This window comes from Amia ocellicauda, chromosome 4, assembly GCF_036373705.1.
Source record: "Amia ocellicauda isolate fAmiCal2 chromosome 4, fAmiCal2.hap1, whole genome shotgun sequence".
Classification (NCBI taxonomy): Eukaryota; Metazoa; Chordata; class Actinopteri; order Amiiformes; family Amiidae; genus Amia; species Amia ocellicauda.
Genome location: NC_089853.1, coordinates 10,889,493 through 10,911,530, shown reverse-complemented (window position 1 = coordinate 10,911,530; position 22,038 = coordinate 10,889,493). Strand labels below are relative to the sequence as shown.

General features: G+C 41.0%; 1 protein-coding gene across 1 annotated transcript in view; it reads right to left on the bottom strand.

Moving 5' to 3' along the window:
- The window catches only part of hsd17b12a (hydroxysteroid (17-beta) dehydrogenase 12a), a 46,019-nt gene that overhangs the window by 2,364 nt on the left and 21,617 nt on the right, over positions 1-22,038 (bottom strand). The window contains exons 3-10 of the mRNA XM_066701018.1: positions 21,240-21,315; positions 11,474-11,584; positions 10,257-10,321; positions 9,074-9,118; positions 7,135-7,169; positions 3,808-3,889; positions 3,027-3,092; positions 29-178 (exon numbers count right to left, since the gene is read on the bottom strand). Coding sequence (XP_066557115.1) covers positions 29-178; positions 3,027-3,092; positions 3,808-3,889; positions 7,135-7,169; positions 9,074-9,118; positions 10,257-10,321; positions 11,474-11,584; positions 21,240-21,315 — 630 coding nt within the window. The remainder of the gene's footprint in view (positions 1-28; positions 179-3,026; positions 3,093-3,807; positions 3,890-7,134; positions 7,170-9,073; positions 9,119-10,256; positions 10,322-11,473; positions 11,585-21,239; positions 21,316-22,038) is intronic.

Here is a 22,038-nt window from a genome sequence, read left to right as displayed (position 1 = left end):
TGTGCCGTACATTTTACTGGCTGCTCACCATTAACTCATGAGGGAGGTATCCATTGGTCTGGTCCTGCAGTCCCACTGTGTTTAGCTCAGCTCGGACATAGGTCTCTGGGGTGGGCTTGTCCAGAGTTGGCTTGCGGATCTTGGTCATCTTGGTGGCCACAAAGAAAGGCAGGACACTCTGGGGGTGCAGACTTAAAGTTATGAACTAATAGTTGTTAAAAGCACTGGGTCCTAAAGCATGCATCACGATCATGGTAATACAAGGAGAATGGAGATACAGATAATGAACAGTAAAATCACCTTCAAGAATAGGGAAAGCATAAATGCAAAATCCTGGTACTGCACAAAATAACCACATGGGGGGGCCCTAATACAACTTAAGAGAACAATTCATAAAACACAAAAAACAATTGCAAAACACACCCTGTGGTTACTACTTTGTGATTTTAACCAAGACCTTAACCGACCCCTCACACACACACACACAAGCTTCTTAAACATTGTTTTTCAATTTGATAAATTCAATAAGGGGTCTTGTATAGAACATTCATATAAAATCAACCCTTTTGGTATAGAAGTTCAACCAAGCGACAATTTCTCACAAGATATAGTTTCATTTTAGTGTACTGTAAAGGTGTAAGAATTCTCAAAACACTTTGCATCACAGAAGCCATTTAGTTAATTATTCCATTCTTCTGGCATTGGTATTGAAATTCAAATCCAAGATGTATGCATCTCTCAGGAATGTCAAAGGAAATGTTCGTGAAATCATGCGTCCTAAATCTATCCCGACTGTGGTCAAGGGGAGGTTCTGGGGAACTGTCCCACTTCTCTGACATCACTTACCATAAACTAGAATCCACGAGATTATAGGATCTGCAGAATGGCATGACTCCTACAAATCATACCTCCATACACATTATGATCATGATGGCATAGTATGTCCTATATGTGGTGCAGGTTCAAAGTGAAATACACATTTTGTACTTAGTGTAGAATTTAATATTTTACCAATATGCCTTAATTGTGAAAAGGCAATGTAGGTATTTCAACAACTGGAAATATATACAGTGGGGGGAAAAAAGTATTTGATCCCCTGCTGATTTTGTACGGTTGCCCACTGACAAAGAAATGATCAGTCTATAATTTTAATGGTAGGTGTATTTTAACAATGAGAGACAGAATAACAACAAAACAATCCAGAAAAACACATTTCAAAAAAGTTATAAATTGATTTGCATGTATTTGACCCCTTCGACTTAGTACTTTTTGGCAAAACCCTTGTTGGCAAAACCCTTGTTGGCAATCACAGAGGTCAGAAGTTTCTTGTAGTTGGCCAACAGGTTTGCACACATCTCAGGAGGGATTTTGTCCCACTCCTCTTTGCAGATCCTCTCCAAGTCATTAAGGTTGAGGCTGACGTTTGGCAACTCGAACCTTCAGCCCCCTCCACAGATTTTCTATGGGATTATGGTCTGGAGACTGGCTAGGCCACTCCAGGACCTTAATGTGCTTCTTCTTGAGCCACTCCTTTGTTGCCTTGGCCGTGCGTTTTGGGTCATTGTCATGCTGGAATACCCATCCACGACCCATTTTCAATGCCCTGGCTGAGGGAAGGAGGTTCTCACCCAAGATTTGACGGTACATGGCCCCGTCCATCGTCCCTTTGATGCGGTGCAGTTGTCCTGTCCCCTTAGCAGAAAAACACCCCCAAAGCATAATGTTTCCACCTCCATGTTTGATGGTGGGGATGGTGTTCTTGGGGTCATTCTTCCTCCTCCAAACACGGCGAGTTGAGTTGATGCCAAAGAGCTCGATTTTGGTCTCATCTGACCACAACACTTTCACCCAGTTCTCCTCTGAATCATTCAGATGTTCATTGGCAAACTTCAGACGGGCCTGTACATGTGCTTTCTTGACCAGGGGGACCCTGCGGGCACTGCAGGATTTCAGTCCTTCACGTCGTAGTGTGTTACCAATTGTTTTCTTGGTGACTATGGTCCCAGCTGCCTTGAGATCATTAACAAGATCCTCCTGTGTAGCTCCGGGCTGATTCCTCACTGATCTCATGATCATTGAAACTCCACAAGGTGAGATCTTGCATGGAGCCCCAGACTGAGGGAGACTGACAGTTATTTTGTGTTTCTTCCATTTGCGAATAATCGCACCAACTGTTGTCACCTTCTCACCAAGCTGCTTGGCGATGGTCTTGTAGCCCATTCCAGCCTTGTGCAGGTCTACAATCTTGTCCCTGACATCCTTGGACAGCTCTTTGGTCTTGGCCACGGCGGAGAGTTTGGAATCTGATTGATTGAATGCTTCTGTGGACAGGTGTCTTTTATACAGGTAACGAGCTGAGATTAGGAGCACTCGCTTTAAGAGAGTGCTCCTAATCTCAGCTCGTTACCTGTATAAAAGACACCTGGGAGCCAGAAATGTTGCCGATTGATAGGGGATCATATACTTATTTCCCTCATTAACATGCAAATCAATGTATAACTTTTTGAAATGCGTTTTTCTGGATTTTTTTGTATTTATTCTGTCTCTCACTGTTAAAATACACCTATCATTAAAATTATACTGATCATTTCTTTGTCAGTGGGCAAACATACAAAATCAGCAGGGGATCAAATACTTTATTCCCCCACTGTATATTCATTCTCTATAACCTTAAAATGGGTTTTGAGTATTCAGAGCACTGTCACATGACACCTACAAGTATTTATAGGAGCTACAGGTTAATTACCAAGGAGCAAACTATTATTTTGGAACAATTCAACTAAATACAAACAGGAGCTGCAGCTTGGACTCATTGTAAAGCATCATCTTGAAGAGTGCCATCTAGTCATTCACATAAGAAATAAGATGCATTCGAGCCGCCTGTGCCTTTAAGAGCTGCTGGCGTCACAGTCCTAGAGGTGTGTGTAAGTGGCTGCTGTTGCTAGGCTGGTACAGGGTTTCCATGGGAACAATATACAATGAGAAAGGAGGATCAGGGCCTCTTTATTGGGAGCACAGAGCGTTACCTGAACAATGATCCCCCGGCTCTTGTACTCGGCATGCAGCCCTCGAGAGAAGAGATCGACAAAAGCCTAAGGGGAAAGAAAATTATATATACACAGACGTTAACTAAACGGGCTACTATTAGCTGCACTGCATTGACCTACAGCCCAAAAGCTTGTCAACTGTGTATAAAAAAATAAATAAAAAAAATAAACTTGAAACTGACTGCTTCCATATTATAAAGTAAAAACACAGGTGTTGATGTATCCTTTTGAGAACTCCACTTTTTATGGAATATTAAGTTTTATGGGAGACTGTACCAGATCATACATTCCCTGTGGAGTTCTGTGCATTCACCAACACTGCACTATTGCCCCGAAATTTCCACTTAATGTGAAGTTATTACTTAATGCAAAGACTTACAACGTAGGCAAATGTGTCATTACTTGGTCATTATACATGAAATTACCTGCGTCACAAAGTTACACGTTGTAAAAGATGTGCAACTACTGTATATCCCATAAGTCAATTAAATATTCACACCCACAAATTGGACACTTAAATGTAAATGTTATTTCACAAAATCGGATGAGCAGGAAAGTTGAGCGCCAACAGCTTTCCCCACACATCACTGGGGCAAAGGGACTGTGCTTACAGAGGTCTGTGAGGAAAGTGGTGAAGGAGGCCAACTGGAACGTCCGAGGCAGTAATGAGTCCCACGACAAATGTCGAGACCACCCAATGCCCAAGACAACAGACTGGATTATACCGTAGCAGCTGAAAAATTGGAATGGCCCGGCCTACCTTTGTGGATGAGTAGAGAGTGAGCAGTGGGACAGGGTACATTCCACTGGCCGAAGAGATGTTCAGAATCACACCCTTTGACCTGCAAATCAAAACAAGCATAGAAAATGGTCCTGCTCAAGGAAAACTAAAGCGAAGTTTGATTGAAGTTGAAAACTAATGACACTTTACTATCCGATAAATATTACTAATGTTTAACAAATATCCTAACAAAAAGGATAGTTGCAAACATTCCAACTTAGACATTATTTGCATGTGGAGCAAATCCTTAAAATCACACAAAAAAAAAAAAAAAAATTCCCCTCTCCTTTAGGCACACACAATGACCCACATATCCAGAATGGTCTCTGCTTCATTAACACCCAATTTTACAGGAAGAGGACCATTTTCAAATGCAAGTCCCTACGTGAAGCATTACACATTCTCCTATACTGGCCATTGCTACAATAACGGTGTGCTTGAGGTTATGACTGAATGGTGTAGCATGCCAAGAGATCTAAAAATAACATCGCAAAAGACTTCCGATTTCAAAAGATTGAAACGCATTCCTGCCATTTAAAAACCCTGGAATCTTGTATAAACTGATGGACACTTTTGGAATATTTAGATGCCTGAAAGAATCCCTTTCAAGCAGTGATGACAGACACACGGCATCAAGCTGGCACACACACACACACCCACGCTGACGCACAGTAACACGGCGTGCTCTATTCATTGCAACTGCCTGGTGTTGCCATGGCAACCGCTTCCCATGCACGACCTACAGAATATGGTTGAGGCATCAGATACCTGTTAGAGCATAGAGACAAAGAAAACAGAGATCCCTCTCTCATCAGTCCAGTGAACCAATTACACTGGTGAGAATGATCTATTTATAGCATTCCAATCAGATCGCACTTTAGTTTTGGCGTCTCGGTTGTGTGGAAATTGAGATCAGAGTCAAAATGTTGGTCTCTTCATCGGGATCTTTAGAATGGGTGATAATTGGCCTTGCCCAAATTGCAACTGAAATCCCCAAGCGTGCATGCTACCTAGAGAATCAGCAAGGGTCTGCCTCGAAAGCATCACTGCAATAGATCCGTTGCTATGTGACTTCAGTCATTAAATACTGCACCGTGGTGGGGGGGGGGGGGGTGGAAGTTTTAAAGAATACTCTATTTCAGTGGCACGTACCAAAATGCTCCTTTGCGATTTAAATACTGACGAAATCCTATACATCAAATAGTATTCACAAAAGTTTTGAAGTCATTCAGAAGAGAAATTGTGAGAATGTTAACATTTCACATGCAATGCCATTGTAGGACATTTTGTAAGTCTCCATCAAGTCTATAGCATTTTTTAAATTTGAAGGAAGTGTGTGTGGAGTTTAAAAAAAAAAAAAAAAAATTGGGAACTAAAAAACCAAAATCCTTAACCAACTTATACTATCACTTCTGTTCAAACTATTATAAAAAAAAAAAATCTGAAAATCACCAATTAGTTGAGAACTAGCCTTGCCCACACACTGTACATTGACTTACTTTTGACAAACCATTCCACATACACAAAAAAAAGATTCTAAAAAAGGTGCTCAAATAACTATTGTTCTCCCTCATGATAATTCAAGTTATCTTAAACTCTGCTTCATCCTGCACTGTAGCTGCTGCACTGCATACATGATGCTCTGGTGTCGGGCAGACTAGTTTGAAGTACAGAGACGCTGCTGAAAGACTACAGCAAGTGTGAATTACTAATGATAAAAAAAAAAAAAAAAAAAAAAAACACCCTTATACAAGGGTCCCACAGCAGCTTGCCAAGTTACACACCACATGACCTATAATACAAATGCATTTGCCCTTGAATGCTAAAATAAAGATCCCCCAAATCAAGCGAATTTGAATTTATCCTAACTGAACCGGAGCAATCTGCTCCTTGGGCCTGAGTCAGGTTGTGCAAGATCTTCACAATTACGATGGTTAAGTCATCCAACAACCACGTGACATCTCTGATGTTCTCTGCTCGCGAGAAGTTTAATACAAATGTGGCAACGAGGAAATATACCCATCACTTGGAGGGGGGGGCGGAAGTCTACTATAAATCACCTGCATCTCAGGAATATCTAATTACAGCATATGCACTCATTACATGACAAGTATTGTCAGCCTAGCTCATAAGAGTGCAAACTGCATTGGGAACAAGTACATCGACAAGTACTATGGGCATTTCTTTTTAACAGCACTGGATAACTTCCAGTTTGAGATGCTAAACTATAGCTTCTCCTTCAAACCTGCAGCCAGCATCCCTTGAAGCATAAGTGCCCAGCAACTGCTCATGAACAAAAACTGCACTTCTAGGCGGGGTGGCCCTGACTCCAAACCTTCGGCACGTCCACCACAGCTGGGCACATTGGCCCTCCCAAGCCCAGGGCAGCACCTGCCGGGGGTGCCCGTGTGCTAGGCAGGCGTAGGGCCGCCCCCAGTGCAGCACCTGGGCTTGCCTGGCTGGGAAGGACAGCAGCAATAGGAGCACACTGGTAGAATCCCCCACGGCCCCCCTTCGCAGGCTGTATGTTAGTCACCATGAGTCAACGACAATTTCTTAACACCGTTGCATAAGGAGAGCCCCTGAGCTGCGCAGGGCAGGGGAACCTGAACGATGATTCAGCCGCCAGTCAAAGGCGCTCCCACCTTGCTGTACAGAATTGCGCACGCACACAGGCACATACAGACAAGTTAGTCACCGGGGCTCGACAGGGATCTCCCTCCCTCCCTCGCAAAGCAGGGAAGCACCCCTCACTCTGGAAGGGGTGCAACCTTCCAACATCCACCGATGAGTCATAAGATCGAGTACGCGATACCAGTGCACAAAAGCGTTGTTCGCCTGCAAGCTAGACTGAAGGCACTAGGACGCCACTTGCAGCCAATGTAATGCATCCTTAATAAATAGCATGGTCAGTATGCCCTCTTATTTTAAGCAAGATATTAATGACTGAATATGCAGACCAAGCTAAAATATATTTTGAGAATAAGCCTGCTCAACCCCAGTACACCTCACATCAATTGCTCCCACTTAGCCCCAAGGTGACCAAAAATACATGTTTTGCCAGCAGAAAAGATGTGAGGAGTTCATTTCAGTGTAATGAATATACACTAACTGCAGAGATTAACCACCCTGCAGTGTAGTCTCCTCAAAACTGGTCCCTCACTAATCCTGCGGTCAGAGTTGTTTAAGGGCCAGCTTTAAACTGCAAGTCCCAGGGGACTATAGGAGTTCTAGTAACCATTTCCCTGCCCATTTAAATTAAATTAAAAACACATTCAGTTACCAAAACAAACAAAAGTCCTTCACCTTTCAACCATGCCGGGCAGCACCAACCGGGTCATCTGGCATTAAGAAAGAGGGATGGGAAGAGAAAAAAAAAAAAAAAAAAAGTTAGTGATCAGTGCGTTTCAGCACTTTTCTACATGGAAGTCTGTTAGAGAACTTCTCCTGTACACTGCCAGGCTACAATTGTGATGTTCTTGGGTTTATTTTTAAGGTGGTAGGAGGATACAAATTCAGAGACATTAACAACCACTCCTAGATCCTAAAATTAATATTTTTAAAGAATTCATAACATTTGTAGAACAAGACTTCATGAAAACTCTTAATAAGGGAATACAGCATCCATACCAAACTATTCTGAAAGCATAGGGGAGCAAGAGGTTTTGAGTGAACCACACTGGTTAGTTACTATACTGGTCATAGGATTCAAAACTGGTTGAATTGACCCCACATCTACCCCTTTCACTCAAATCATGTCAGTAAATCACCGGTTTTCCCTAAAACTCTGCAAGCTCTTAACTACTAAATACCGTAGGAAGATGGTAAAGAACTACTTTATTGCCATACCGACTTATGAATGCAAGTTTCTATAGAAAGCGGAAGCAGTTTATGAATTAAACTCCGTAAGAGGTTGGGAGAGAGAAAGGACATATATAGCTTGGTCTGTCTTCATTATAAAAGTTAGAAGAACTGCGGGTGCTGGAGCAGTAGGCGGACTTGGAGGGGAGAGGGGGAGAGAGAGAGAGAGAGAGAGAGAAAGAGAAAGGACTGCGTGGGTGGCAGGGAACAGACAGCGTGGGTGCAGTTCACTGTTGCTCTGGGAACCACAGAAACTGCAGGTAAAATAGCGAGAGCGGGGGAGGGGAGAGCACAGACACCCACCTCTCTCCACATTCGTGCGCTCAACTTGCAAAAACAAGCAGCAGCACAGTTGAGCTTGTGCGCTTAAAAAAAAAAAAAAAAGCCTAAAACTTTCCTTAAATACATAGGGAAACTTTCCAAAAGAGACCTGATTGGACCCTGAACACAACAACTGCTGTTGAACATCCCACTGTAGCAGTCGGCTTATACATTTGTTTTTAATCCCTAAAATTAAGCAGCCAAAGTAACAATCCTGATGGTCTGGCATTTACTATATATATAAAAAAACAAACTAATATTTGGCTATAGTATATTGCCCATTATCAAGGCCAATTATATATTTTAAGAAGAGTTTCAATAAATCAAGGTGGGCTGCAGAAACCAATAGGCCCTGTGGATGCCACTGGTTAAGGGCTGTGTGCAGATCTTTCAGATCTTGGTGTGATTAGGAAGGAAGCATATTTGCTCACTCTGAAACCAAACAATATCCCAAGATAGAGAAAAATAATGCAGTTTGCAAGTAACCCCCACACACCAGACAACCTTAAAACTCAGGCGGTTGATTCTAGTGACCAGTGTTGTGTGTGACTACCATCACTTTCCTTAAACTGATCGATTTCCATTCTTAGCCCTAAGATCCAAGGAAGGAGATACCTCTACACAAATGGAAAACTGGTATAGCACGTGCTCTCCTTGAATTCAACATTTAAAAGGAGAAATGCCAAATTTAAAATGGAAAAAGGTAGCATGTGGTGCTTTCTTTTTGAGCAGAAAGAAAGTCATTGCAGTGGTCAAGGAAGCTTCAGTCATACTTGCTGATCAAGACGCTCCGAGGCCTGGTCAACAGAGTTAATTTTACATTTACACCCACCATTACCTATAATTATTGATAAGTCTGATCTTTAAAACCAAAATGGTTTGCTAGGCTGGTTAGTGGTAATGTCATTGGCAATAGACTTTATATTGAAATAAGAAAACAACAAAACTGTAGGTAACTAAATAGAATAAGGAAAGCAGAGAAAATATGGGGGGTGGGGGTGGGGGTGGGTGTACAGCTGGGATTTACTTTTTAAAAGGACAAATGGAACAAACTGTGCATTACCTTGCAGACCGACGTGATGTTGACGTTAATCATTTTGTTGATGACCTGAAATTAGAAGAGAACCAGATTAAAAGCTGTACTATATTAGCCTTTAAAAGATTCACTGCAAATGTCCCAAGCACAATGTTCATTAGAATACACTATAGGCACAGCACAAGAAATTTGTGAGTGCCATTTTTATACATTTTTTATAGACTAATGGGACAGGCTGAATATTCCAGTAAAAGGTGTAGTTGTCTCATTTCAATTTAGAGTATTTTATTTATTTATTAATTTTTTTATCCAGAATGCAGAAGCTGGTCAATTTTCATGGAGCTGCCTTTGATTTTATGTATTACAGAAATCAATCGTATTCATGACACCTGTGGAATAGAATTAAGCATTTTGTTGTATACAAAGATCCTATAAGGTGCTGGAATTTTCCCAGGGAGGGGACAAATGGGTTTAATGAGACTGGTGGTTGTAATGAAACCTAACACACTGGTTGGGCAACACAAAATCGGACCATCCATATTTAACTTGTAACACATTAACAGAAGAGGACCACTAATTTGGTGTGGTCCATCTTGGAAGCATGCAGAAACCATTTTAGTCCAATGTTAAAATCATACATCAACTCCTGATCTTACCCCCATCCAACCAATGCCAGGTTGCAGCCTTGGTCCACATTAAAAAACAAAACTGCAACTATTAAATGTAGGTCAGTACCCCACCCCTCTTTCGATCATTGAGAATTAAACTATCAGAGGCTCGTATACTTGCACCAGCACCCTCAGCCTATCATACATCTGCAGAACATAACACCAATTCTTTGTTATAGTCTTACAACTGCTAGATGTAAAGGATGCACTCAATCAGACCATGCAGGAAGTTCAGTAAAAGTTGTATCGATACAAAATGTAAAACTTGCATACAATAAAGGTCAGGTAATTGTCCTGTACATAAAGGCACTGTTTTTTTTGCATCATACACACCTGCAAAGTGCACTCCAACTGAGGCCAACTGATCAAAGTTTCTCAAAGCGTTTAAGTCAACTTAATTATTTGTAAAGCGAGTTGTAAAGCACGGCATGCAGACGAGCGATCCCACCACCAGATGCGATAAATCTCTGACGTGAAACCAGTCTTTGCAAGGGAATAAGCAGTTGCCCGCCTAATTAATTCAAAATGAATTGCATACTTACATTGTCTACGTCAGGGATGTTAAGGAAGAACTCTGGGTAGGTGTAAGAAACTCCCACATTATTCACTGCACAGGGGGAGAAGTAAAAGGTGAGAGCAGATCAAGAAAGGGGAGCCAATTCTTAATATAAATAAGCCCACACAGAGCAACACCAAATCTCTACAGCTTCAACAGTACACCATGTCAATGATGGAACTGGAACCTCTTGAGCACTAGTAATTAAATTAACGTCATCATGGGCAGAGATTCAGGGTGGAGGACCACAATTGCAGATCTGGAGGACTTTAATTCATTGAAAACTAATAAGGCAGGCAGGTGGCAAATTCATAAATTTTTCAAATCCACCTAAATTTAAAGCTGAATGAGAGTGAAGCTACTGGGTGAAGTACAGTGTGAAGGTATGAAAAGCATAGTACATTTTCACACACTAGATGGCAGCAGTGTTTAATGAATGGAATACAGTCTCCTGTAGAATGATGCACTTGATCTGGTTTCAAAAGGAAAAGCCACACCTAGAGCACAATGAAGGAAGGCAATTTAAATAACACTTCAAATTACAACACTGAACAGGCAAACTAATTTTTAAGATTATGTTGGTTATTAAATCGAAGAATTAGACAAGGGGCAATACATTCATCCATATAGATACAACACACAGGGTTGAGGTGTTCCACACCAAAAAGCATTCAAGTCGTACGTTTTATTAATTGAGAATATTAATTCTGCTTTAAATAAATGTATTGCACAATGAGGCGCAAATTTGTTATTTAAAAAATCATAGCTGTGCATTAAAAGAATGGCCTGCAAAGTCCCAAATGTACATTTATTCCAAATGGCAAACACTTCCTTTTAAAATGTGAATGTTTGTGCACCTCAGCAGTCCAGCAGGCTGTGTGTAGCATCAACAGAAGAACAATAACAGCAGATGAAGTCGAAGGCTGATCAAATGTAAAACAAAAAAACACTTCTACTGCAAGCCCAGGTCATTATATATTTTGTTCCCTTTAGTCACACTGCAGAATTTGTTTTGAGATTATCCTTCTGATCCACACTTCATATTTTTCTGATTAAACTGGGTGGATGCTTGGTCTTAAATCTATACATTTTTAAATGCATGCACATGTATGAAGTCCAGAGGTCCTTTTACAAACAATTCTCAGCATCGGATTTAGCCTTCAATATAAAGGTACATGAGCTCAAACTGAAGAGATTACCCACCCAGCACCCCGATTTGCAGCCCAGCGAGACCCTGGTCAATCTTGCGGTAAATCTCGTCTCCGCCACCAAAATCCACAGCAATCGTCTTCGTCTCCACACCGAATTGACTCTCTGGAAAAAAATTAAAAAGCAAAAAAAGGTGTCAGACATGGCTCTCCGTTTTTAGCAAAAACATTCCTGCTGCCAAATACCCGGTTTCCACTGAATAAACATATGAAACTGCCTTCTGAAACTAGTTTGGGCACAGTCAGAGGTGCACATGAGCAATAGTAGAAACACCTGGATGTAGCCACGGTGCACCTAAACATGGACAGTGAAAACAGGGCATAAGTAAACCATGAAGAACTTGCTTTCAGCACCTCCTCTCAGTGGACAGCACCATTCAAAGCTACTGCACTATATTGCACTACTCAGAACAGCTGTACGCAACTGAACAGGAATTGAGAAAATCATGGTACAGAAGGATTTCACTTGCCCATTTAACAACTCCATCAGTCAACCCCATCACAGATTAGGATGTGTAAATTTTGGGAAAGTGTAAAAAGCATCGATGACCGCTTGGGTATGGCTGAGAGAAGTAATCCAGGGACGACAGTGATTTCCACAGTACAGACATGACAGAGCACCATCTTAAGGTTCACCAATTATAAATATTTTGTAATATTCTGCATTACAGATAAATACAATAAGCTAATGCATGCCAGTACTTTCAGAAAACAGGTTAAATCCAAGTTACTGGATAAGACATTTGCTTTTCAGCGGTGGTTTGAGGAATTGTGTAGTACAGAATTCATTAATTGAATACAGACCGGGGATATGTCAAATGTGACAACATACGTTTGATCCAGAACTAAGATTTCTGTCCAGACCTCATTGCATATTCCCCAAGCGTAGATCTGATGCAATATGAATCGGTTTAATAGCTGGGGAATCTAAAAAGAAATAAAAATAAGCCCAAACACTTTGTTGTTGTGGTCAGACAAATCATTGGTGTAGACTACAAAAATAAAACCTCCATACATTGAGAGCAGAGTGGTGGAAGGAAACCGAGGACAGCCTGTAGATGGCAGTGCCTCCCAGAGAACCACATGATACAAAACACTCCCAAGGTCTGTCAACGTGTCGACTGTAATTACAATTTTTGGAGCCCTATTAGTCTTAATGACACTGAATGAATTAGGAGAATTCCTCAGTTATACAGATGATTCAGTGTGAGGCTACTCTATTGAAAATAAATATATATTTTTTCAATATTCCAATCATTTGGACACAAATAGTCAAAAGACATGGTTTACTGAATACCAGACCACCTGGGTTCCATGGAAAGATTTCAAAAATATAGGTTGCATTATACAAATACAAATCCCTGTAAACATCTCCTTTTCTAATGGCTGGGCAAGAGTAGGTAATGCCGTTTTGGCTTACTCCGCTTGCTGCATAGAAGCGGACCCTGCGGCTTACCAGGTGCCCATGAGCTCCCTGGTGTGATCAACAAAAGCTGCATTAGTACTCCCTACAACATAGCTGTGCTGCTTGCATTGTGGACTTTGTGCAAAAACAGGCTTTGGTGGTAAACATTTCAGAGGACATGCATCATTCTGTCAACAATGCACGTACGAGGGTCGCAGCAATGAGCAAAAGATACTATAAGGATTTTTTTTTTTTAAAACATGGCACCTCTGGTACTGTTCAATAGATTCCACAAAATTCAGGATGCTTTCTGTTCATAAGAATTACATTATATGGAATATAGTATACTGGAGTTTCTCAGATCAAACAGCCACCGATAGCACTTAATTAGAATTATGGTATTTTATTAAAATAATCTGGGTACGAATGTGGAGCCCTTTACTAGAAGTGCATTAGAAAGGTCAGGATAGTCAGCAACCAAACAAAAATCTACTTTACCATAGCGTAATGGACACCTCAGCATTTTTTGTCCAGTAGTATAATATTCATATCTGACCAATTTATCCAATAATTGTTCATTCCTTCCCCATTTTAGATTTAATCTATGATTATTCCTTTTACAATGATTTGCATTTTCAACAGTATTGAACCTCTTGTAATTGGCTCCCTCACGCAAAAACATCTGGCTTTATCGTTTATGTCATCCATTATGGTGTTATTTAATACAAAACATTCAGGAAGTAGGCATACAAGTTCAGGAGAAGTTCTTGAAATGGCAGCAATTGATCATAACTTTCCCATTAACACTAAAATACTGTAAGTGGGTTGTTCAGGCTTTGGACAGCTCCACCCACCCTCCTCACAATTACATTAGTAAAGGAGACTAGTGACTGAATGGTTAGCCTATCCTTTCATTTTATGTAGAACTCTACAAGATCAGACAAGCAAACTTATTGAAGCCGATCCTCCGTTTTTTTGGGTGGATACATGATTGCCCCTGAGCCACTGTTATTGTGAGATTAAAGAAAATCGTACATTTGGTGCTGTTGCATAAATACCATACAGCCAAAGTTACATATCTGTGCAGCAGGGCTCAGGCCATATCTACTCAACTATGCATTTTTTGCAAGAGACTTTTGGACTTCTATTTGGGCTAGCACAGCAAGAACGATTTAAAAAGTAGTTAAAACTAAAAACTAAAATTTCATTACATCAGCAGTAGTTAACCAGGCAGTTCCTGAAGAAAATTTGGCAAGTTAACCATTAAAACATTAGCATAATCCTTTACTCATTTGGTAGAGTATTGTGCATCTCTCCATATGTATGTGAAACATAAATTTCAGTGTGGCTTGACCAAGATTTGATTACAAACCACTTTGTGTACATGTATATTAAAAAGCTACAGATGGGATGCTAGAAGAAAGTTCTCTATGGGATGTACGCATAAGACAGTCATTACTATTTCAGCTTCATGCTCTTGAATATGCTGACGCTGTCCACTCCAGTGCAGCTCAGAAATGTCACAATGAATTAGACTGCATTTATTGTGGAGATTTGTCTTGCAATGCAATTATATACCTCGTCACTGTCATGTGTGTAATAGCTTGGGATGGCCTTGTTCCCTTTAATAGAGGACAATTTTACTGGGCAATGCTCCTTGTTAATTGCATCAACCTGTACTTCTTACCTCAAGCAAACCTTACTGCATATAAATAACTCCTCTCCTTAACCAATCCGTAGAGGAGTAAAAGCTTAACTGGTGGCCAAAGAACAAGGGACCTTTCAATTGGGATGGCATTTCAACTGGAATAAACATTTTACAAGATTCAATTAAATACTTTTGATGTAACTATTATAGTTAACAAAACCATAATTCTTAGTTTCATTCCACGCACAAGTTTTCACAGGTCTTGACCAACATTATCAGACACCCAAGAGCTTCCAGGTTCAGTTCAGTTCCAGAAATATGCAGTTGCATGAACAAGCAAAACTTAGAACATTCATTATGGCCATGAAGTTCTGATCCAACTGCATACGGAAAAACTTGGTCATTACTGGAGAAGAGTTGTCTGATGTGGCAGTTGGCCACTGCATATTTTATACCAATAAAATTATAATTCTAAGGTTCAAGATTAAAAAAAAAAAAAAAGTATATCATTATCAGAAGTAGAAATTAAAAGATCGGGTTTGTTGCTCAAGGGTACAACAGTACTGCCTCACCCGGGATTTGAACCCACAACCTTCCAGTCATGAGTCCAGAGCCCTAACCACTACTGCACAGTGCTGCCCACCATCAGGCCATGCAACCCATTTTTGGTCACTGACAATGTTTCTGGCTAAAGTCCGATTTTAGGGACCAAGTGACCACCCGAAGACCTCAAAATGGACAACGCTAACTGTAGTAGTTCAGCAGTTGCGATTGGTCATTAAGTGCTTTAGTAATAGAGGAACCTGTGCAATTAGGAGGGATGCGGTGTAGAACATTAGGTTAATTATGCACAACTGATAAATCATAGTTACAGTAAATTAAACAATTGTACTATTACATGCTACTGTATGTGGTAAAATGACTTGTAATGCAGAGTGCCTTTAATAAAACTGCTTAAAGCAGAAAATTCCCTTACAAATAATCATCTGGAAATCACATGATTGACTGTTTATATGGCTTCCGAAGTTCTGCTAGCAAATAAGTGACAATGAGACAACACCTTGACTAACCAGTCAGTCAAAAATCTCAGGATTAATATTAGAAATGTATACCATTTTGTTTATTTTATTATCCAAAGGAGAGACACTAAAGATCACCTGAAGACACTGTTCAATTCATCATTTCCATCTGCCTAACAGAAGCTCTCTATTAACCCCAGTTAAACTGCCCAGAGGGAAAGCCCCTGTTCGTTGACTGTGATTTCTCAAAATCACCATGGATCCCAAAGTAGATTTAAAGTGGCAAGTACATATTCACAGGATGCACAACCAGCCAACTATGCACAAATCTCCCTGTTCACAAAACTGAGCCACTGCATTCAAAAGGAAAATCCCATTCATGGCACAAGTGATCCAGAAGCTTCTTTCCCCAACAGCCCCTGTTCCATTGAGGAAACCGAGCACAGCAGCAGGCCCTTCCCATGATGCCACTGTGCCCATTCAGGCTGAATGCTAAAGGCAGCAGGGAGTGTGAGGCTTCTGCGAGAGGGGGGATGCTTAGTGGAAACTAAGGGCAATGGGAGGACTAGAATAAGGGATTGAGAGAAAAGGAGGAAACCTCATGGATAGGAAAAGTATAAGGGAGGGGCACTCTTCTGCGCTTCTCTCTCGACGAGATGCCGCTTTGTGAACGAAAAAAAGCTCAGACGTAAAAATAGTACCCAACCACTAGGGAGGCAGGGAATATATCCTAATATGCCCCTCACATTAACAATCAAGGGTTTTTGGGATTCTGTTCAGGGGTGGGGGAGGACACACACAAGCATTGAGTGCCTGCTTAAAGCATGGCATACTGTTCCAGCAGCACTACACTGCTTAGGAACTTAACCCCATTCTTCATGTCTTTACAGATGTAACACTTTAAAAAATTACCATTTTTGTCTGATTATCCCTAGAGACTTGAATCACTAGCCAATGGGCTGTGGTGAAGGCACCATATGAAAGGGATGAAGTGGGCAGAGGAGGGGGGGACCAATAGGGATACACAAACTGCTTTCATTAGTGCAGCAGTCTATTTTTTGCTTAAGTTGGAACATTTTTTACTACAAGTACTACTCTTTTTTACCACTCTTTTGTAAGAGATGGGGCGTTGGCAGCCCAGTGCTGTAACCACTGAGCTACTGTGTGTAAGTCACTAGCTTTACAGATCTAGCAATTTGAAAGTTTCTGGAGGATTGTTCAATATCAAATTTGCACATATAGGCACTCTGAAAGCCTACACTCCCATCCAAACAGATTCTGCTCGAGTACATGCACAGTCCAAGACTTTGTAGAACGGGCAGCAAATTAGCAGCCAGGCTGACATTGTCACATGCTCTATTTGGTAATTTATTTCAGAAGAGGGTTAGCAACACACTAGAACCAGATGGTCAGACAGGCAGTTTTTCTGTGGGAAGGTATTGTACAATTTGATCCTTCCCCAGCATTCATTCCAAGCGCTGCATCATTGAGACTAATTTGATTTTCCAATATCTAAAGCCTGAAATCTGATAACTTATCAGCCCATTCCTTCATTACCCACAACATTCGTCTCTGTAGCTTGATGAAAACCAGTAGGAAGTGTCCATGTTCAAGACAAAATGGGTCTTTTGGAGCTCATTAACCAGTTGTAGTTTTAAAGTCAGGTCAATGGAATAACTCCAATAGTCTGGCAATGCATGTTCTGGATGTTATGTTGATTTCTTATTTTAATATATGGAATCACCTATTTTTTTCACCTTGCAGTCTGTACAACCCACACACGAGGTTCAGTGCCGACTGGAGGAGAGGCGCGTCCCTTCTAATGGTACTGTAAGCCTGCAGGCATCCACAAAGCCAGTAGTAGATGCTCAATAGTGGCAAGCAGTGAAGGCCTACCAATTTAAATCACCCCTAACTTTTCGTTGGTAATCAGGAAGCTACATGGGCTGGGTTGGACCTCAGCTCATAGAGCTCAGTCTGCACTCTGCCAGCTAATGCAGATTTCTTCCTAGCATGAAAAACAGACCAACTAGTTGGTCGATGAACAGTCAGTCAATTCCAGATTGTGTGTGCATCTTTTGTCGCTGTAGTATAAATTAGACCATGCTTCGTCAGAGGTATGCTGGTATAGCAAACTGGACTAAAATACTGTAGTACTTTAATGGGTCTGTGACCTCCTAATAGTTATGTGAAGATCAAGTTCGTAAGAGATGAATGTTTAATAATGGAAAATAAAATCCCCAATTTGACCACAATAGGCATGTTCCCTCTACTGGCTGCCAATAGTTAGACTACTTCAATTGCTACAAAAGTAATGAGATTTGTATTGTAAGGCAGCAATACACCAGTTAAAACTAAATGCCAAGTGGAGTAAACAATGCAGACAAAATGCATTGTGGAATTCAAATTGTACTGACCTGCAACTCCTTTAGAGACTGTTCCAGTTTGCATCTGCAAGGTTTCATACAGTGAGGGATATTACTTACTACTCACTTACAGTGGGGGAAAAAAGTATTTGATCCCCTGCTGATTTTGTACGTTTGCCCACTGACAAAGAAATGATCAGTCTATAATTTGAATGTTAGATTTTAAAAGGTATTTTAACAGTGAGACAGAATAACAAAAAAATCCAGAAAAACGCATTTCAAAAAAGTTGATTTGCATGTTAAGGAGGGAAATAAGTATTTGACCCCTTCGACTTAGTACTTGGTGGCAAAACCCTTGTTCGCAATCACAGAGGTCAGACGTTTCTTGTAGTTGGCCACCAGGTTTGCACACATCTCAGGAGGGATTTTGTCCCACTCCTCTTTGCAGATCCTCTCCAAGTCATTAAGGTCTCGAGGCGGGCGTTTGGTAACTCGAACCTTCAGCTCCCTCCACAGATTTTCTATGGGATTAAGGTCTGGAGACTGGCTAGGCCACTCCAGGACCTTAATGTGCTTCTTCTTGAGCCACTCCTTTGTTGCCTTGGCTGTGCGTTTTGGGTCATTGTCATGCTGGAATACCCATCCACCACCCATTTTCAATGCCCTGGCTGAGGGAAGGAGGTTCTCACCCAAGATTTGACGGTACATGGCCCCGTCCATCATCCCTTTGATGCGGTGCAGTTGTCCTGTCCCCTTAGCAGAAAAACACCCCCAAAGCATAATGTTTCCACCTCCGTGTTTGACGGTGGGGATGCTGTTCTTGGGGTCATTCCTCCTCCTCCAAACACAGCGAGTTGAGTTGATGCCAAAGAGCTCGATTTTGGTCTCATCTGACCACAACACTTTCACCCAGTTCTCCTCCGAATCATTCAGATGTTCATTGGCAAATGTTAGACGGGCCTGTACATGTGCTTTCTTGAGCGGCGGGACCTTGCGCGCGCTGCAGGATTTCAGTCCTTTACGGCATAGTGTTACCAATTGTTTTCTTGGTGACTATGGTCCCAGCTGCCATGAGATCATTAACAAGATCCTCCCGTGTAGTTCTGGGCTGATTCTTCACCGTTCTCATGATCATTGAAACTCCAACGAGGTGAGATCTTGCATGGAGCCCCAGACTGAGGGAGACTGACAGTTATTTTGTGTTTCTTCCATTTGCGAATAATCGCACCAACTGTTGTCACCTTCTCACCAAGCTGCTTGGCGATGGTCTTGTAGCCCATTCCAGCCTTGTGTAGGTCTACAATCTTGTCCCTGACATCCTTGGACAGCTCTTTGGTCTTGGCCATGGTGGAGAGTTTGGAATCTGATTGATTGATTGATTGCTTCTGTGGACAGGTGTCTTTTATACAGGTAATGAGCTGAGATTAGGAGCACTCCCTTTAAGAGAGTGCTCCTAATCTCAGCTCGTTACCTGTATAAAAGACACCTGGGAGCCAGAAATCTTGCTGATTGATAGGGGATCAAATGCTTATTTCCCTCATTATAAATCAATTTATAACTTTTTTGAAATGCATTTTTCTGGATTTTGTCTCTCACTGTTAAAATACACCTACCATTAAAATTATAGACTGATCATTTCTTTGTCAGTGGGCAAACATACAAAATCAGTAGGGGATCAAATACTTTTTTCCCCCCCCTCACTGTATACACATACATTATACACACACACACAATCATACCATTACTCCAGACAGTATATACCTGTGCATCATGCAATAGCATTGCAGGGGCTGCTTTGGTTTAAGTTGGCTTTTCCTTGTATATGAACAGCAATACAGATGTGCACCAAGAACCTGCATATATTGAAAACTTCTAAAATCAGATTATACATTTATGGAGAAAAAAAAAAAATGTAAAGATCCCAATGTACTACAATATTTTACACTGTTAAAATAGGCAGTCTGTACAAAATATATTAAAATCTTTTACTCTGCTTTTAGGATTGCATTTAGCATTTTGAAAAATGTCCTTCTCTTCATGTCTCCAAGTCATGTTCTGCGTGTGTGTGGACATGCATGTGAATTTCTCCGATCTCCCTCGATACGAAATAACATTTCTGTGCTCTCCAGCAGGCCTGTGGCGGCCGGGATGCACAGCTGGCTGAACGCCTGCCTTTCAACAAGGCTAAAAATAGCACAGGCTCATTTGCATCAGCCCGAGTGACATTCATTCAGGAGACGACTTACACACGAATGCCGTGCAGCCGCATCACGACACACAGAGCAGCAGAGCGCTTGCAGCACACACACGGGCGCTCGCTCAGACAAACCAGGGCTCCCAAAGTGCCTTTCAAAGGTAAATGCCAGAGAGGAAACCATGCTCGGTTGCTAGAAAATTCTCTCAAAGACAGAAGACTAAAAATCAAGGGGGGTGCAAACCTGCCAACCAAAAACAATCTCATCAGCTTCCCAGGTCACAGCAGTTAAAAGGTCTAGCCTAATAAACAGAACTGCACATTTAAGAGAAGGCATGAACTGGCTGCTTACAGCAGGGCTTCCTTTACAAAAGGAGACTTAAGCAAAAAGGCTATCACACCTTAATACACAGCCACATACCAGGGCAAAATAACCCTAATCTGTAAGATTGAAGTTTTTTTTTTGTTTTTTTTCCTCCCTTCAACAATAAACCATTGTGGTTCTCTGTACTGATCACTAATCCATCTGAAGAAAAATGCACAATCTTCACAATTTGGTCCTGACTGGTTCCTATTTAGCAATTATGAAAATGTTGCAGACAGTAATGCTTGGCAAAAAATGTTTTAAAATTACTACAATTATTAATAACACTAAGCATTCATACCAAGGGGAAATCCTTTGACAGCCAGGGCTCACCATAGCTACCCATTTTACTCAAAACCCTGAAAGGAATCCATAACGAAACAAGGGAAGGAGAACCAATAGGTACAAAACTACATTAAGCAAGTCGCAAAGAACAAAACTGCAACACCATGGGTCTTGGGACAAGCAAAAATGCCATATTGCGGAATCCTATTCACCGAGGTCCTACAAGATGCAGCTTGGATTAGATATTGCCTATAACTTAAGCAAGATAGTTACATGAAATGGAATCCAAATCAACCTTCTACAATTCTAAATTTAATCCTTCATCTATGGGCTGTTACGATGCATAAAAAAAAAAAAAAAAAAAAAAAAGTTAGCCACAGGTTTTGAGATGGTACCAATTTCTTGAAAAAGATGAATAAAATCAATACTCACACAAACCAGAAGTTGACAATTAGTTGAAGTTGTGAATCTGAAACTTACCAATACTTTTGGAGACTTGGTCCAATTTCTCCTGGGATCTACTGATGAGAACAATGGCAAATCCTCGGCGAGCGAGCTGGAAAAGCAAGGACAATTAGGATTCATGGACCTCAAAGACAGTGCAACCCTGATCTTCAGGGCTCCAGGTTCAGAGTTTCACGTTACAGCAGGTTACCCGAGTAGGTTTATGATTTTATGTATATGAAGGTGGTACAGAGGACAGCTGCAATGAAGTAGCCTTTAAAACTTTGAAAACTCATTGTTAGGTGGACTGGAGGGAGAAACCAATTGATAGATGGACATACAGACTTTAAAAGTTAGTTCAAATAAATTTAAACCTATTTTTAAAGATGGGTACAAGTTTAGAAAAGCAGGAAGTGCTAGTGTATAGCTTAATGTTATTGCTACATGTCAATTTGGATAGGTTTCATATGCTTTCATACTGGACACGAAAGAACCTAACCTTGGATCTAATGGTTGGTTTATTTAGAGTGCTACTTTGAACGGAATTTAACCTCCAATAGTTATGGGGGGGTTATTTTACTCCATTAAAGGAAAATAATATTTCACAGCTCATATTGCTTGAGTACAGGCCAGACCATATGCATGCCTTAGAGTGGTTAGCTCTCCAAACTACAATGCACCTGGAAAATTGAGTTTTTTTAGTAGGCAAAATGTTCCAATTTATTGTAAGTTAACCGGTTTGTTTGTTAACCGCATTAATCCTTGACATATGAAGTGTAATGTATCACCAGTAAAGAAAGAATCATGCTATATGGTATACCGATATGCAATAATT